At 50.4% G+C, this 16,887-nt stretch overlaps 1 protein-coding gene across 3 annotated transcripts; it reads right to left on the reverse strand.

Moving 5' to 3' along the window:
* Positions 1 to 1,038: 1,038 nt before the first annotated feature.
* Positions 1,039 to 13,642, reverse strand: LOC308459066 (uncharacterized protein). Of its 3 annotated transcripts, none has more exons than XM_080974133.1 (4): positions 13,481 to 13,642; positions 7,072 to 7,730; positions 4,470 to 4,676; positions 1,039 to 3,049 (listed from the first exon to the last, which is right to left on the reverse strand). In XM_080974133.1, exons 2-4 carry the CDS (start codon positions 7,538 to 7,540, stop codon positions 1,971 to 1,973), a joined length of 1,755 nt encoding a protein of 584 aa, XP_080830259.1. In that variant the 5' UTR covers positions 7,541 to 7,730; positions 13,481 to 13,642; the 3' UTR covers positions 1,039 to 1,970. The 3 variants fall into 3 exon arrangements, with proteins under 3 accessions (XP_080830259.1, XP_080830261.1, XP_080830260.1); XM_080974135.1 differs by lacking the exon at positions 13,481 to 13,642 and adding an exon at positions 13,181 to 13,374; XM_080974134.1 differs by lacking the exon at positions 13,481 to 13,642 and adding an exon at positions 13,065 to 13,163.
* Positions 13,643 to 16,887: the final 3,245 nt, after the last annotated feature.

Consider the following 16,887-nt stretch of genomic DNA (forward strand, 5'->3'; position numbering starts at 1 on the left):
TTCCTCCGCACACCTTCCAGCTTCTTATTTATTTTTGGAGGGAAAGCTTTCAGCCTTAGGCCTACCCCTAGATTAGGGCAGCCTTTGCCAGGCTGCTTCCCTTGTCCCCCTGATGTTGTGGGTCAGAGTTCCTGTCAGAGCCAGCATCAGACAGCTGGGGCTGCCAAGAGTCGTGTTATGAAAAACACCCCCTTGCTGGAGGCTGGATTAGCCGTGTTATTCCCCCCGCCCTGAGTTTTCCACCATTCTGGCAGATGGGAATTGTGGTCCATAGAAGCAGTATGGCACAGTGGTTAGCGCCAGGCTTGAACGTGGGAGACCCAGGTTGAAATCCCCCCCCCTCGGCTCTGAAACTCGCTGGGTGACCACCACCTTGAGCTCTTTGAAATAAAAGTGGGATATAATTGTGATTAATTAACCGTGTGTGTATGTGTGCGTTACTGGGTTATTGTTCTTACTTTGATTTTATATACAGTCATACCTCGTGTCACAGCCGCTTTAGGTTGCGTTTTTTTGGGTTGTGGACCGCCGAAACCCGGAAGTACTGGAACGAGTTACTTCCGGGTTTTGGCGGTCACACATGCGCAGAAGTGCAAAACCGTGCTTTGCACATGCTCAGAAGCGCTGAATCGCGAACCCGCGCATGCGCAGGTTGTGAGCGTGCATCCCGCACGGATCATGTTCACAAACTGAGCGTCCACTGTATTGCATCCATCTTTTCTGTGAACCGCACTGAGACCTCTGGGTATAGGACGGTGCATGAATTCAGGAAAGAATGATCATAATAATATTAAAAAGTCTAAAACATCTGGAGGGTCCCAGATGTTGAAGCATCATGCAGATGGGAAGGCAAAAGGCACCCCAAGGACGGCAATGTTCTATGGCTCTCTCCACCTCCCAAAGTAAACTCCTTGCCCCAAATCAGAAACGATCGGTTCTGGGGAATTATTGTCCAAAGTGACCTCTGGCACCAATTCTTTTTTTTTAAGGGTCCGCTGAGAGTCTTTCCCCAGTAACTAAAATACACAAGACAAACTGTTCGGCTGGTTGTTTGCTTTTTCTTTCCAAAAAGTGTTTATAGATACATAGGCAAATCAGTCCGTTAAATGAGTTGCAGAAAATGCTTGAAGAACAGCAACTAACCCACAATCCTACTCATACAAAACACGTTCCGCACTTGTCCACACAAACACACATTCCATCACCCGCACACTTAGTGTGTCCTTCCCAGCTAACACCCTTCTCTGCCCTTGCTTACGGCTGCCCTGGTATTAAATCCGAGAGCCAGTTGCCCATCGAATGCCCTGTCCGGCCAGCACCCTCTTCCACTGCTGAGCGCCACTCGCTGGTGGGCTCTGTGTTTCTTGCAGTGTATCGACAATGAGCAGCCTTCTCCCCGCAGCCCATGTTTCGGTATTTGTAGAAGGGACACTGCAGACATTTCTTCCGTGAGGGTAGCCGTACGCCCTTGCTACTTCCCCGCACTCAAAACACCGCCGCATGCATTCATTCGCCAATAGCCGAGCTGTCGTACACAATCATTCGCGATTCCTTTTCGGGTCCACGTACAAAGCCCAAGCACAGTGTGCAACAAAACCTTACACAGTCATACCTTGAAGTTGCTTCAGGTTGAGCATTTTCGGGTTGCGCTCTGCGGCGACCCGGAAATAACGGAACGCGTTACTTCCGGGTTTCGCCACTCGCGCATGATGTCACACACGTGTGGAAGCGGTGAATCGCGACCCGCACAGATGCGTGTTGTGTTCGCTTCCGGATGTGAACGGGACTCTGGAACGGATCCCGTTCGCATCCAGAGGTACCACTGTATATATTCCCACACGTTGTCATCAGGCACACACACAAGCACTCTTGTTCTCTCTGCCCTCCGTTTGACCACCTGGAGGAAATTCCGGAGCTCTGTACACAAACAACGTCTATTTGATTTCGATTTAGGAACTGCCCGCTCGCCCCTAGCTGCTGGGCACAAACATCCTTCTGTGCTTGGACGTGGAGCCGCGAGGACGGCCTCTGCCCCGGCGGGAGACGCCATGGGGGCTCCGCCTCGCCCTGGCTGCCTCTCCCCGGCCGACGCTCCCCGGGTGCGGTCCAGAAAGGCCCCCTTCAGCTTTAAGAGGGAAGAAGAGAGGGGTGCAGTCGGGGGCCGTCTCTGGAGGAGCTGCCTCGGGTTTCGGAGGAGAGGCGGCGTGGGCGACCGTTTGCGACGCCCTCTCCTGCCGGGCCGCGGCCCTGTCTTGCCGCGCCACGGCCCTTTCTTGCCGCAAGTACCGCAGTTCGTCCCGGATGTCGGTGAGGACCCCAAGAAGCCGGAACTGGAGTTCCCTGTCGCGGGCCCGCTCGTCTCGCTGCTGGGCCCTCTCCTCTTGCCACATGGCGAGCTCCTGGTGGTACAGCTGGTCCCACTGGTCTTCCATGTCCATCAGCCGCCGGATGTTAGTCCGCCAGGTTTCCCGGCCACCCTCGCGCCGGCGGGAGCACCCCATCCCTCTGGGCAAGGCCCGTGGGGCGGGAGCCTGGTCTGCGTGAGGCGAAGCAGAGGATGGCAGGGACTCTTCGGTGAGGGCCCCGGTGTGCAGAGGAGACCGGGATTGCTGCTCCTCCTCCTGCTTCTCCCACGCAGGCCCTAGAAGCCCCCGGGGCAAGGAGCCAGTCTCCACGGCCTGGCTGGCTGCCTCCTCTTCCTCCGGCTGAGAGGTGTCGAGGGAGCGGCCCAGTGCGGGGACGTCAGGGCCCCCCTCGTGGTCCCAGTCTGAGTGGGCGTCTGCATGGCTGAGGGCGTCCTCTGGCAGGGAGGCGGCCGACCCCTGAGAGTTGCACCTGCGGATAAGCATCGCAGCCTGCCGGCCGGACAACTTCAGGTCTTCTTCGGCCGACAGCCGAGCTTCCAGCGCCGCTTGGAGACTCATCCTGCCCTCCGCCTCCGGGCCGTCATGATCCTCCTCCTCGGAAGCGTAGGAGACGAGGGATTCGTTTCGGAGCTGGGGGGACATGGCGGACATTTCCGGGGTCCGTAGCTCTGGTCCCGATTCGGCTGCAACGGGCGAGAGAACGACATCAAGGCAGGGAATACAAGCCTAAGACAGACACAGACTCTGACAAGTCACTCATGCACTTTCACGCAGCTGCTGAAAAACTTTCAGTATCTAGGTTTCTAAGAATTATTGGGCAATGCCACATACAGGCCGCCAGCTTGCTACCGTATTTTTTGCTGTATAAGACGCACTTTTTCCCTCCTAAAAAGTAAGGGGAAATGTGTGTGCGTCTTATGGAGCGAATGCAGGCTGCTCAGCTACCCCAGAAGCCAGAACAGCGAGAGGGATCGCTGCGCTCCCTCTTGCTGTTCTAGCTTCTGGCTTAGCCGCGCTCTGTCCTTTCCCCCACGTCCCGGAAAAGCCCCCAAGAGCCGCACTCCCTTTAACGAGCCGCGTGGAGCGTGTGTGCGGCTCTTGGGGGCTTTTCCCTGAGGAGGGAGAAGGGCAACCCATCAGCGATGGGCTGCCCTTCTCCCTCCTCGGGGAAAAGCCCGCAAGCATTGCACACACGCTCCACGCGGCTCGTGAAAGGGAGTGCTGAGCAGAGCCTGGGATGCACGTAGGCTCTGCTCAGCGCTCCCTTTAAAGAATATTTTTTCCTTGCATTCCCCCTCTAAAAACTACGTGCGTCTTATGAAGCAAAAAAATATGGTATATATTTTGGGATGTTTGTCAACTCACTATGTACTAATATATCGTAACCAATTTTTGCACGGTGGTCCCAGGGATGAAGGAACAGGTTTCCCTCTATGTTTGGGTACTACCAGACACCATTATGAACGAAGGTGGTGGAAGGAACCTTTCAAAAGGGCATCGATTTTTAACTGCTGGATCTCAAAACGGCATTGATCTCAAATCTGCCGAAATCAAAAGCAATGCTGGGAATGAGACTGAAAGTTCATTCATAAACCGCTTAATTTCCCAAGTGGTGTGCAAGTATCAAACATAGTGGAAAATACGCAACATGGATTTATTCTTAGCCTCTAGTCTGAACCACCCACCACCTCCTCAGTTTCCCCCATCAAATCCAAGAGGTGGGCAGTTAAAAGACAGGCACTCATCCTGCTCAAAAGAACGAGATCAGACCGGCTGCAGATTTCCACACCCCAGGATTTTCCAGTGGGGAAGCTTTCAAGCTCACGGGCAGAGAACAAGCTCTGCAGCCAGTGACCCCACGACAGGGCCTTCTCTGTGGTGGCTCCCTGTTTGCAGAAAGCCCTCTGACTCTTAGAAGACACCTGAAGGCAGTCCTGTATCGGGAAGCTTTTAATATGTGGTGCTTTTCTGTGAGTTTATAGTTTGTTGGAAGCCGCCCAGAGCGCCTGGAGCAGTTGGATGGCATATAAATGTTGTAATAAATATTATAATTGTTGTTATTGTTATGTCCAGGCCGTTTGCAACGGCGCCAGCGATACCCACCTGAGCTGCTCTGCCCTTCGCCTCGACTGTATTCGCAAAGCATAGAGGAGGGGTCGGGGCTCTGGACCCCCACGCGAGGCACCAGGGAGCCTTCCACGTCAGGGAGGGAGGAGGGCTGCCCGTTGGTGTCAATGTAGATACTGGGGTGGTTGAGGCCCGGTTGCAAAGCTACAAAGGACTGCTTGAACGCTCCAGGGAAGAAAATCTCTGCAGGGCAAGAAAACAAGCAAAGCGTTGCATTATCCCTTGAAGTCAACGTCAGGCAGCGGTCAATAGAGGGAGGAGTCTCGTAGAAAAGGTATAAAGTAGGCTGGATAAAAATCAATGTTGGTTTTTTTTTAAAAAAAATGTTTTAAAATGAATTTTTAAAAATTTAAATCAGATTTTTAAAATTTAAATTGGATTTTTAAAATCAAATGCTTTTGGAGGAAAACTCTTTCTAAAGATAGTTTTCTATTTAAGTTACATTCTAGTCCAAAGGCTATTCATCAGGAAATAAGGATTTGTTTCAAGTTTTTCATGTGTGTTAAAACTCAGTCTGTTTTTTTTTTTAAAACTGTTTAACCACATCAGTTAACAAACATGGATACATGGACACAGGGCAGCTAACATCAGGTATAAAAACCATTGATTAAAATACAACTTAAAAACAAGATTAAAATACTACGTAAAATGCAGCCTCGTTTCAATGGAAGCCCAGATCAAAATCTGTTTGGGGGGAGAAAACGTCAAATCTTCACCAAGGCCAACTATCCAGACTGGTCCTACGTGGGCCAGAAAAGCCAGGGAAGTCCCTAAATAGGAGTTCCATCACAGAAGGAAAAGGAAAGAGGGGGAGGGGATCAAGTTGATTCCAAGCCAAAGGCCAGGCGGAACAACTCTGTCTTACAGGCCCTGCGGAAAGAAATCAGATCCCGCAGGGCCCTGGTCTCATGAGGCAGAGCGTTCCACCAGGCCGGAGCCATCACTGAAAAGGCCCTGGCTCTGGTTGAGGCTAATCTGACTTTCTTAGGGCCCAGCACCTTTAGGGTGTTGCTATTTATGGACCTTGAGGCTCTCCGTGGGGCATACCAGGAGAGGCGGTCCCGTAGGTATGAGGGTCCTAGGCCATGAAGGGCTTTAAAGGTCAAAACCAGAACCTTAAACCTGACCCTGTACTCCACCGGGAGCCAGTGCAGCTGGAAAAGCACTGGGTGAATGTGGTCCCATGGAGAGGACCTGTTAAGGAGCCTTGCCGCAGCATTCTTCACCCAATGGAGTATTGCGGTCCCGAGCCATTTAAGGCTTTATAGGTCAAAACCAGCACTTTGAATTGGGCCCGGAAACTAATCGGCAGCCAGTGCAGTTGAACCAGGATGGGTGCAAGATGCTCAGACAGTCTTGCTTATATATACTTTATTTTTCGCTCTATAAGACGCACTTTCCCCCTCCTAAAAAGTACAGTGGTACCTCGGGTTACATACGCTTCAGGTTACAGACTCCGCTAACCCAGAAATAGTGCTTCAGGTTAAGAACTTTGCTTCAGGAGAAGAACAGAAATCGGACTCCCGCGGCGCAGCAGCAGCAGGAGGCCCCATTAGCTAAAGTGGTGCTTCAGGTTAAGAACAGTTTCAGGTTAAGTATGGACCTCCGGAACAAATTAAGTACTTAACCCGAGGTACCACTGTAAGGGGAAATGTCTGTGTGCATCTTATGGAGCGAATGCAGGCTGCGCAGCTATCGCTGAAGCCAGGAGAGCAAGAGGGATCGGTGCGCACCGATCCCTCTTGCTCTCCTGGCTTCAGCGAAAGCAACGCAAAGCCTCCTGGGCGCAGCGAGAGCACTCCTGCCTCTTCGCGCAAGAGACTTTGTGTTGCTTTCTTGTTTCTTGTTTTCCTCCTCTAAAAACTAGGTGCGTTGAGGCGCTCCCAAAGTAAAGGAAGGATTGAACTCTGATTAATAAGAATACACACAGAGGCTTGAACCAGCAAGACTCTGGGAAGGGTGCGTATAATAATCTCTGTCCCCCTCCGGCCCAGGTCGTTTTATTCACAAAAGAGCTTTTTACAGAGTGTTCCTAAGAACCAATCAGATTTCTTCTGAGCATTTCAACAAACCCCACGTGGGGACAAAATTAAACTACAAACACTAGTTAAGCATGCATACTTTTGGAGTAAATAAATAAAACTACAAAGGAGCGAATACAGCAACCCCGGAGGTCATAAACAAGCAATACACATGATAAGAAGGATGGCCAGGAGGACAGCGATCATTATCACCTTTATATGAAACCTGTTTCCTGGCCCTAACATTAACATCCTAAGATTAACATATCAGAAAAGCTACATCAGCGAAACTGCCCACTGTCTTTGATGACCCAGGACGCCTGGCCGGTCTAAGTGTGTACGTGACTTGTCAAGAAAGAGAAATGGAACAGGGATGCAGAGGTGTGGATTGATCAAGAATCATATCAAAATAGTTTAAACCCAGTCAACGCAATGCTTTCATTGCTGACACAGATGGCTTACTCTATATTTGTTATAATTCCTCATAGCAATCCCACCTGATCACTACATCGCGTCTTATAGAGCGAAAAATACGGTGATAATAAACGAAAACTCACCCGGGTCCAAGACGATTTCTGGCTCTGAGTCATGCGTGGGCTGCAGGAAAGTGGAGGCCACCATTTTCTCCAGGGGCGTGAGGCGGGGTTTGTGGGGCGCCCCTGGCCGGTGCACCAGGGGCGGCCTCTTGGCCGTGATCTTCTTCTTGACGTCCAGCCTCAAGTCTCGCCATTTGTGTTTGAGATCGTCGATGGAGCGCTCCGTGTACCCGAGAAAGTTGACGCGGCTTTGGATCTGCGTCCAGAGCTGCTTCCGGCGGACAGGGTGAGCCCGGAACGATTCCGACCCATATAGAGCACTAAAATGGCGCACTACATTCCAGACCAGGGTCTCCGTCTCGTCGTTGGAGAAGTTGGCTTTCCTCTTCCGGCCTGTCGCACTGGCCTGGGCTGCGGCGGCGGCGGAAGTGGAAGGGGGAGAGTCAAAGCGAGGTCCCCATTTGTCCCTCTCGGCCGCGGAGGAAAACATTGGAGTCCACGAGCCAGCGAGAGCGGGAGGAAGCAGGGGCCAGAGCGGCTGGGGGCTCCGCGGGGGCAAGGCTACGGGCCGAGGCTTCTCCCACCCCGCGAGGAAAAGCTGGCGGGATTCTGCGGGTGGCGTCAACCGAATGAGGACTGGAGACTCGCTCCGGAGTCATGCAGTCTCATCCCAAGGGCACCTGGAAGGGAAGGAAGAATGTGAGATGGAACAAGGGCAGAATGCTGTAGCATAATAATAATAATAATAATAATAATAATAATTTATTATTTATACCCTGCCCATCTGGCTGGGTTTCCCCAGCCACTCTGGGCGGCTTCCAACAGAACACTAAAATACAATAACCTATTAAACATTAAAAGCTTCCCTAAACGGGGCTGCCTTCAGATGTCTTCTAAAAGTCTGGTAGTTGTTCTTTGACATCTGGTGGGAGGGCGTTCCACGGGGCAGGCGCCACCACTGAGAAGGCCCTCTGCCTGGTTCCTGTAACCTGGCTTCTCGCAGGGAGGGTTGCCAGAAGGCCCTCTGCGTTGGACCTCAGTGTCTGGGCAGAACGATGGAGGTGGAGACGCTCCTTGAGGTATACAGGACAGAGGCCGTTTAGAGCTTTAAAGGTCAGCACCAACACTTTGAATTGTGCTCGGAAACGTACTGGGAGCCAGTGTAGGTCTTTCAGGACCGGTGTTATGTGTTCTCGGTGGCCGCTCCCAGTCACCAGTCTAGCTGCCGCATTCTGGATTAGTTGTAGTTTCCGGGTCACCTTCAAAGGTAGCCCCACGTAGAGCGCATTGCAGTAGTCCAAGCAGGAGATAACCAGAGCATGCACCACTCTGGCGAGACAGTCTGCGGGCAGGTAGGGTCTCATCCTGCGTACCAGATGGAGCTGGTAGACAGCTGCCCTGGACACAGAGTTGACCTGCGCCTCCATGGACAGCTGTGAGTCCAGAATGACTCCCAGGCTGCGCACCTGGTCCTTCAGGGTGCTGACTGGAGTAGTTTGCTCAGAGATATGCAATGGTGGCTCATCTGCTAACAGGCTAAGTTCAAGGTATTACTACAGTGGTACCTCGGTTTTCAAACAGCTTAGTTCTTGAACTACTTGGAAACCGAACACTGCAAACCCGGAAGTGAGTGTTCTAGTTTTCGAACTTCGTTTGGGAAGGCCGAATGTGCTCCATTTAGAGTCTGAGCTTCCGTTTTTAGTGTTGCGCTGCTAATTCTTCCGTTTCTGATTGCGGTGTTCTGAGGTGATATTTGGAGCTTATGTTTGGTGCTTTTGCTATTTTTTTGTGGGTTTTTTAGTGTGGCTTTTCCCTTTTTGTGGCTGTGACTTGCGACTTTGTTTTCGGTGACTGCGTGGAACTAAAAGCAGCGAAGGCAAAAGAACCATTAACGTTGTTTATTGCTTTCGTTTTATGGATCAGTGGTCTTGTTAAGTACTAAAATTCATGTTAAATTTTTGTTTTAGGGGTTGCTTTTAATTGTCTGGAGCAGATTAATCTGTTTTGCATTACTTTCTATGGGAAAGTGCGCCTTGGTTTTGGAACGCTTTGGTTTTGGAACCGACCTCCGGAAGAGATTAAGTTTGAGAACCAAGGTACCACTGTATTAGGGTATAAAGCCCTGAACAATCAGGACCTGTTTACCTGCGAGACCGCCTTACCCTATACCTGCCCATTTGATCTCCAGCATCACCTTGCCAACAAAAGTCTGTATAGTAAAAGCTATGTTTTTCCCAGTAGTGATGTATGGAAGTGAGAGCTGGACCATAAAGAAGGCTGATCGCCGAATAATAGATGCTTTTGAATTCTGGTGCTGGAGGAGACTCTTGAGAGTCCCATGGACTGCAAGAAGATCAAACCTCTCCATTCTGAAGGAAATCAGCCCTGAGTGCTCACTGGAAGGACAGATCCTGAAGCTGAGGCTCCAAGACTCTGGCCACCTCATGAGAAGAGAAGACTCCCTGGAAAAGACCCTGATGTTGGGAAAGATGAAGGCCACAAGGAGAAGGGGACGACAGAGGACGAGATGGTTGGACAGTGTTCTTGAAGCTACAACATGAGTTTGACCAAACTGCGGGAGGCAGTGGAAAACAGGAGTGCCTGGCGTGCTCTGGTCCATGGGTCACAAAGAGTCGGACACAACTAAACAACAACAATCAGGACCTGAACCCAAAGCCTTGTGGCTTCCAGCAGGTGGTATTCCGAAGCATTTTTGCCTCTGACTGTGGAGCCAGAGCATAGATATTCTGAGTAGTAGCCCCAATAGCCCTCTCTTCCTCCATGAATTTGCCCAGTCCTCTTTTAACGCCATCCAATTTGCCAGCCATCACAGCTTCTTGTAGCAAGGAGTTCCAGAGTTTAACTAAGCTCTGTGCGAAGTAGGACTTTCTTCTCTCAGTCTTGAATCTTCCAACATTCGTATGTCCAGAAGTTCTAGCATTATGAGAGAGAAACAGATGCATGCAACACACTTAGAAAGCACAGGTGCAAGCAGTTTTCAGTTTGCCTGCCCCGGGAAAACCCTCTCTTTTACCATTGAATCGGGACAGGTGTCAATCTGCAGAAAACCCAACTGACGTTTGCTCCGATTCAGCAGTAAAGAGTGAGTTTTCCCGGAGGGAAACAGCAGGAAGGGACGATTTCCTCATGCACCACTGATATCTGGCACTCATTGCCACAGCGACCGCAATGTATACAAAATCAGTGGTAGGAGAAAAGCTCTTTCTCTTTTAAACTATTGGACTTTGGAAATGACAGAGAGTTCTGAGGAACTCGGAGCCCTAAGCCGTTTTTCTTACATTTTAGGCATTTCCACAAAAGCTTTTAAAACGACCGCTCTATTCCTCTGCATGTATGAACGCCATTAATGGCCTCCAGTCTGCAGCTGTACTGGAATGTTTTAAAAAGGACGTTTTTATTGTTCTTTGTTGTTTGCCACCCTGAGTTCCTTCAGGAGGAAAGGTGGGGTAGAAATTCAATAAATAATAAATAGCCAGAGCCAGAGTAGAAGCAAGTGAGGGCAAATTTCATATCATGGACTACTGCAATGCGCTCTACGTGGGGCTACCTTTGAATGTGACCCGGAAACTGCAATTAATCCAGAATGTGGCAGCTAGACTGGTGACTGGGAGTGGCCGCCGGGACCACATAACACCGATTCTGAGAGATTTGCATTGGCTCCCAGTACGTTTCCGAGCACAATTCAAAGTGTTGGTGCTGACCTTTAAAGCCCTAAATGGCCTTGGCCCAGTATATCTGAAGGAGCGTCTCCACCCCCATCGGTCAGCCCGGACACTGAGATCCAGCGCTGAGGGCCTTCTGGCGGTTCCCTCATTGCGAGAAGCCAAGTTACAGGGAACCAGACAGAGGGCCTTCTCGGTAGTGGCGCCAACCCTGTGGAACGCCCTCCCTTCAGATGTGAAGGAAATAAGCAGCTATCCTATCTTTAAAAGACATCTGAAGGCAGCCCTGTTCAGGGAAGTTTTTAATATTTAACGCTGTATTGTTTTTAACACTTGATTGGGAGCCGCCCAGAGTGGCTGGGGAGACTCAGCCAGATGGGCGGGATATAAATAATAAATTATTATTATTATTATTATTATTATTATTATTATTATTATTATATCAAGCGCCTGTGGTAAGCCAATATACAGATTTTCCATTCAGATGTCAGATACAGGAAAAACACAGAGGAAGTCTGCAAAGATTACACACTGGCTGGAAAGTTAAGACCCAGACAGCCCAGCGGGACTTGCTTCTGAGCAAAAGTTACGACAACACCGGCTATTTGATGAGAATCCATTTAGATTTGTTTGTGGGGAGATTAAATGGCTGCTTCAAAGGCAAAGGGCCTCAGCTCAGGGGCCTTGCGTGCATCGTCTCTGGGCAGGACTGGGGAAATTTCCCTGCCTAAAACCCAGGAGAGCCACTGCCTGTCACAGAATCGCAGAGTTGGAAGGGGAGCCCGGCGGTCATCTAGCCCAACCCGCTGCAATGCAAGAATCTTTTGCCCAACAAGGGGCTTGAACCCATGACTCTATGAGTAAATTTTAGACTCCTGGGGTAGCTCAATCAGTAGAGCTGATCTCCCCCCCCCCCACATCTTTTGGGGGAACAGTTGCAAGACCTCCCAGCCACCTAATAACTGCACCACCAGAATGCAGAAGCTAGACTGGTGACTGGGAGCGGTCTTGAAAGATCTTCATTGGCTCCCAGTATGTTTCCAAGCACAATTCAAAGTGTTGGTGCTGACCTTTTAAGCCCTAAACGGCCTCGGTCCAGCAGACCTGAAGGAGCGTCCCCACCCCCATTGTTCTGCCCGGACACTGAGGTCCAGCGCTGAGGGCCTTCTGGCGGTTCCCTCCCTGCGAGAAGCCAAGTTACAGGGAACCAGGCTGGACCTCAGTGTCCGGGCCTTCTCGGTGGTGGCACCCGCCCTGTGGAACGCCCTCCAATCAGATGTCAAAGAGAAAAATAGCTTTTAATGTTTAATAGGTTATTGTATTTTAGTGTTTTGTTGGGAGCTGCCCAGAGTGGTTGGGGAAACCCAGCCAGATGGGCGGGGTAATTATTATTATTATTATTATTATTATTATTATTATTATTACTACCACCAGAATCTTCTGGCATGTGATTGAATCTCAGCTGAAAACAGCACCCCAGGCCTCCTCCTGCAGCAACCCACAACCAGCAACTGGGTTTTGTGTTTACACTCCAAAAAAACCACTTGGGCCTCACTGCCTCCTCATACAAGGGGAAGGGGAGGCCCAAAACTCCCTGAATCCGGTTTAGGCCTCCCCTCTGCTTCCCAAAAGATTAACAAGGAAACAAACATCTCCCCGCTGGAGAGGCGTGTCCACTCCGGATCCAGATTTAATTTTGCTGTCTGCACACACGTGTCAATTCGGATTCACTCCCGGGCGCTCGAGGGCCAAAACGGTGCGCCACCGTTTCTTTCCCCGCGTGGCACTGGCCCCGGGATCCTATTGTGGGGCTGGCCAGGAAGGACCTCCAGGATCGGATCGCGCTGTCCTTAAGCGCAACCGGACAGAAGCCGTTTGCAGTAACTCAACAGGAAAAAAGCTCCTTTGTGCGGAGTTGCGCGCTAGCCTATCCCTTTCCGCAGAGAAGGGAAATCGACGGCAATAATGGCACATGCAGAAATTGAGAAGATCTCCATTGCAAGGCTCCCCTTCGTCGGCTACGCGGAGCCCGCTCAGCACGCATCTAATTCGGATTTAAAAGCACCCAAGCCGGAGAGGGAAGCGGGGCAAGGGGCGCAATCCGTCCGGGTTCCAGCGGCCTGGGGCATTTCAAAAGGTCCTTCAGCCTGCAGAGATGACCACCGAAGGACAATAGGCGCCGCCACAGCTTAGCTCAGCGCCTGCGGAAGGGCGCGCGCGCGCGGAAGGGGGGGATGGGTTGGAGTTGTTTACAACTCTTGCCTGCCCGATCCGGATCCCACCCCCAACTCTGCACCAGGGGCTGCATGCAAGACCCGCGATCCCGCCCACCTTTGGGATTTTGGGGAAATCCAACAACGAAAAAAGGAGAGATCAAACCACGTCGCGCGTCTCCAAAAACTCCCGGCTCTCCCCGAAAAGGCCGCGGATCCGGTGCGGAAACTCACGCGGGAGCGAGCGAGCAGCCCGGCCCGGCCCAGGGGCCTTGCTTCCGCGGAGGCGCGCGCGGGGACCCCAGTCTCCAGCGCAGCGCGCGCGCGAACAAAACCGTGCGCTCTGCGCAACGCGGATCCGGGCAGGGGCGGAGGTTGCGCAGGGGCGGAGGTTGCGCAGGGGCGGAGGGAGCGAAGGAAGAGGAGGTGGAGGAGCCGCCCTCGTGCTCGCCTCTCCCCCGGCCCCGGCAGCAACTCCCCGGCCCCCTGGGCGGCGTGGGAACCGCAGCCTTCCCAAGCGCCCCCTTTCCTTACCCGCGCGCAAAGCTGCTTGTCTCCGCGGGCGCGCCAGCTTCCCCTGCGCGTCTCCTCCTGCGCGCCCCCAACGCTGGGCGGAGGGATGCGCGCGTCTCCCTTCGCCCGCGCCGCCTTCTTTGGCTCTCGCCTTAATGGCTCCTCCCGACTCCGCGCGACGAGGAGGCGCAGGAACCAGGCGGCGGCGCTTCCTCCTGCGCCCAGGCGCGGCCGCCACTTGCCTCTGCCCTCTGCTGGCTCCGGAGGGGCCTGGAGGTTTCCGCCGATGCCTCGACCCGCACCCCCCCCACCCCCTTGGCACCCGCACTCTGGGTGTCCGAGGAGGCTTCACACGATACGCGGGTGCGCGGATCATACACGTGAAGATTCGGAAGGGACACCAAGGGTCATCTAGTCCAACCCTTTGCAACGCAGGAATCTCAGCTAAAGCATCCATGACAGCCTGGATAGCTTAGAGCATGGCGCAGATAACGGCCAAGGTTTGCAGGTTCGATTCCCGTATGGGGCAGCCGCATATTCCTGCATTGCAGGGGGTTGGACTAGATGACCCTGGGGTTCCCTTCCAGCTCCACAATTCTACGATCTATGACATGTGGCCATCCAACCTCTACTTGAAAGCCTCCAAGGAAGGAGAGGTCGTCACTGTTCCTTCCTCAAACAGCTCTTGCTGTAGTTCTTCCTGATGTTGAGATGGGATCTCTTTTCTTGTCACTTGAAGCCATGGGTTCGAGTCTTGCCCTCCAGAGCAGGAGAAAACAAGCTTTCCCCACTCTTCCACAGCACGGATGCTGGATTTCCTTTCTTTTTATTGTGTGTACAGTGGTACCTCAGGTTACATACGCTTCAGGTAACAGACTCCGCTAACCCAGAAATAGTACCTCGGGTTAAGAACTTTGCTTCAGGATGAGAACAGAAATCGTGCTTCGGTGGCAGCGGGAGGCCCCATTAGCTAAAGTGGTGCTTCAGGTTAAGAACAGATTCAGGTTAAGAACGGACCTCCGGAACGAATTAAGTACTTAACCTGAGGTACCACTGTATTGTTTTTAATGTCATACACTGTCCTCCGATATTTTGAAAAAGGGCAGTACAGTGGTACCTCGGGTTACATTCGCTTCAGGTTACATACGCTTCAGGTTACAGACTCCGCTAACCCAGAAATAGTGCTTCAGGTTAAGAGCTTTGCTTCAGGATGAGAACAGAAATTGTGCGCGGCAGCAGCAGGAGGCCCCATTAGCTAAAGTGGTGCTTCAGGTTAAGAACAGATTCAGGTTAAGAACGGACCTCCGGAACGAATTAAGTTCTTAACCCGAGGTACCACTGTGTATAAATTGTATAAATAAAGAATATAAATAACAATGCTAGAAGTGTCTGAGTCCAGATGGGTGGACTGGAGTGTTTGGTCTCAGAGGACGGCATTGAAACAGAGAACATAACAGAATCCTGGTGGAATGGCTAGTGTTACAAGAATTCTAAGGTCTCAGATACAGAATAAATGTTCATAAATGGACAAGGCAAGCACGTACATAAGTATATAAACCATGTGTCTGAAATAGTACAGGAAGAGTATGAGACCAACCGAAACAAAAAGTCTATAAGGATTGGGGAATCTTTAAAGAATATTTAGAAAACTATGGAATAAAAGGAAACATCTTGGCAGAATTAGACCGATCCCTATATTGTATAAATGTAAGTTCATAGGGAGGTAAAAAGAAATTCTATAAGAAATATGTAACTGTATAAAGTAATGGATAGATAAAGTACAGTAAGATTAATTGTAAGTCAGTTTTAAATTTATAAGTTTTATAATTGTGTTCAGTATCAGGAGTATATATGATGATAATTATATTAATCTTGTATCTTATAGTGTGGTGGTTTGTTTGATTTTTCTGTTACCGTATTTGTTTGTTTGATTGTATGTTTGTTTACTTGTATGTACGTCTGTTTTCTCATAAATGTATTTATTTTAAATTAATAAAGATATATTAAAAAATAAGAAATAGTTCTGGAGAACAATCCTGAAGCCATTTTGACTCTCCCAAATTGACCTCAAATATTTCTCTACAAGGAGGAAGGAAATGGGAAAAGCTTTCCAATTGTCTTTGGACTGTAGGGGCTTACACCTCCCTTTCCGAATACAGTCTGGCAAGTATCTGTTAAGCTGAGCAAACTATCAGTATAGATTCAGGAACTAAAGTATTTACCATCTCAAAGGAATGGCGAAGCTACCCCAGAAAATGCAATCAAGTAAGGCATTTATCAGGTATCCTGGCAAACAGGAGAGAAGCAACACACTCAAATTTCTGCTGGAGACTGCCTCCTCCTGCGATGTATGTATGATGTTTTGAGGTGGGGTGGTCTTGGGCTACAGGGTGGGCAATTTCAAAAGTCTAAATAGGGGCTTGCGCACTATTGTTTGGGGTCTCTCCTCTCTCCTTAATGTGGTGAGTGGGGACCCTATTGCAACAGTTTATTTGCTTTAATAAAGATCAGGCTTACTAGGCGTTTTGCTTTCAATATACTCTGGTTGACTTCTGCTTCCTCTAAATCTCCTGAGAGACTCTATACGGGCTCTAGATACCCCATAACAGGATTAGAACTATTTTTCTTATAACACAAGGAAGGACATGTCATTTTCTTCAGTGAGAGGTCATTAAAATATGTTTTTGGGTGTGTGATAGGAATTTTGAGGTCTTAAAAGGGAAAGGGACCCCTGACCATTAGGTCCAGTCGCGGACAACTCTGGGGTTGCGGCGCTCATCTCCCTTTATTGGCCAAGGGAGCCGGTGTACAGCTTCCGGGTCATGTGGCCAGCATGACTAAGCCGCTTCTGGCGAACCAGAGCAGCGCACGGAAACGCCGTTTATCTTCCTGCCAGAGTGGTACCTATTTATCTACTTGCACTTTGACGTGCTTTCGAACTGCTAGGTTGGCAGCAGTTTGAGGTCTTAGATATATGTTAAATGTTCATAAGTGTACCAACCAAGCACGTGCATAGATCAGCATGGGAAGACCGACCTGAAACCATTTTGATTCCCAAACTGAGCAAATGTTTTCTCTCAAACTGAGCAAATGTTTTCTCTGCAGGGTTGAAGGAAAATGGAAAAGCCTCCCCATTGTCTTTTCCTTCACAAATCCTGTCTTAAGGGTATGTCTGTCTTTGAATAGGGTGAGCCTGTGACCTGGCCCAGGAACGAAGTATTTATCATTACAAAAGACTGGCCAGGCTCCCCAGGCAATCCAATCAAGTGACCATTAAACAGGTAACCTGGCAGACAAGAGGTAAACAACGCACTCAGATTTCTGTTGTAGACTGCCCTTTCTGTGATGTATGTATGATGTTTCTGGGGGTGGTCTGGATCTCCAGGGTGGCAATTTCAAAAGTCTTTATAAGGCCTTGCACGCCATTG

The sequence above is a fragment of the Podarcis pityusensis genome, assembly GCF_964106645.2.
Source record: "Podarcis pityusensis genome assembly, chromosome: 12".
In the NCBI taxonomy this organism is placed as follows: domain Eukaryota; kingdom Metazoa; phylum Chordata; class Lepidosauria; order Squamata; family Lacertidae; genus Podarcis; species Podarcis pityusensis.

Bases quoted from the DNA above. Each gene is read 5' to 3' on its own strand.
- LOC308459066 (XM_080974133.1), bottom strand. From the start codon at position 7,540: ATGTTTTCCTCCGCGGCCGAGAGGGACAAATGGGGACCTCGCTTTGAC. The intron at 4,677-7,071 runs GTGAGTTTTCGT...CTTGCCCTGCAG, and splicing joins AGAAATCGTCTTGGACCCGG to AGATTTTCTTCCCTGGAGCG. The intron at 3,050-4,469 runs GTGGGTATCGCT...CGCCCGTTGCAG, and splicing joins CGAAGGGCAGAGCAGCTCAG to CCGAATCGGGACCAGAGCTA.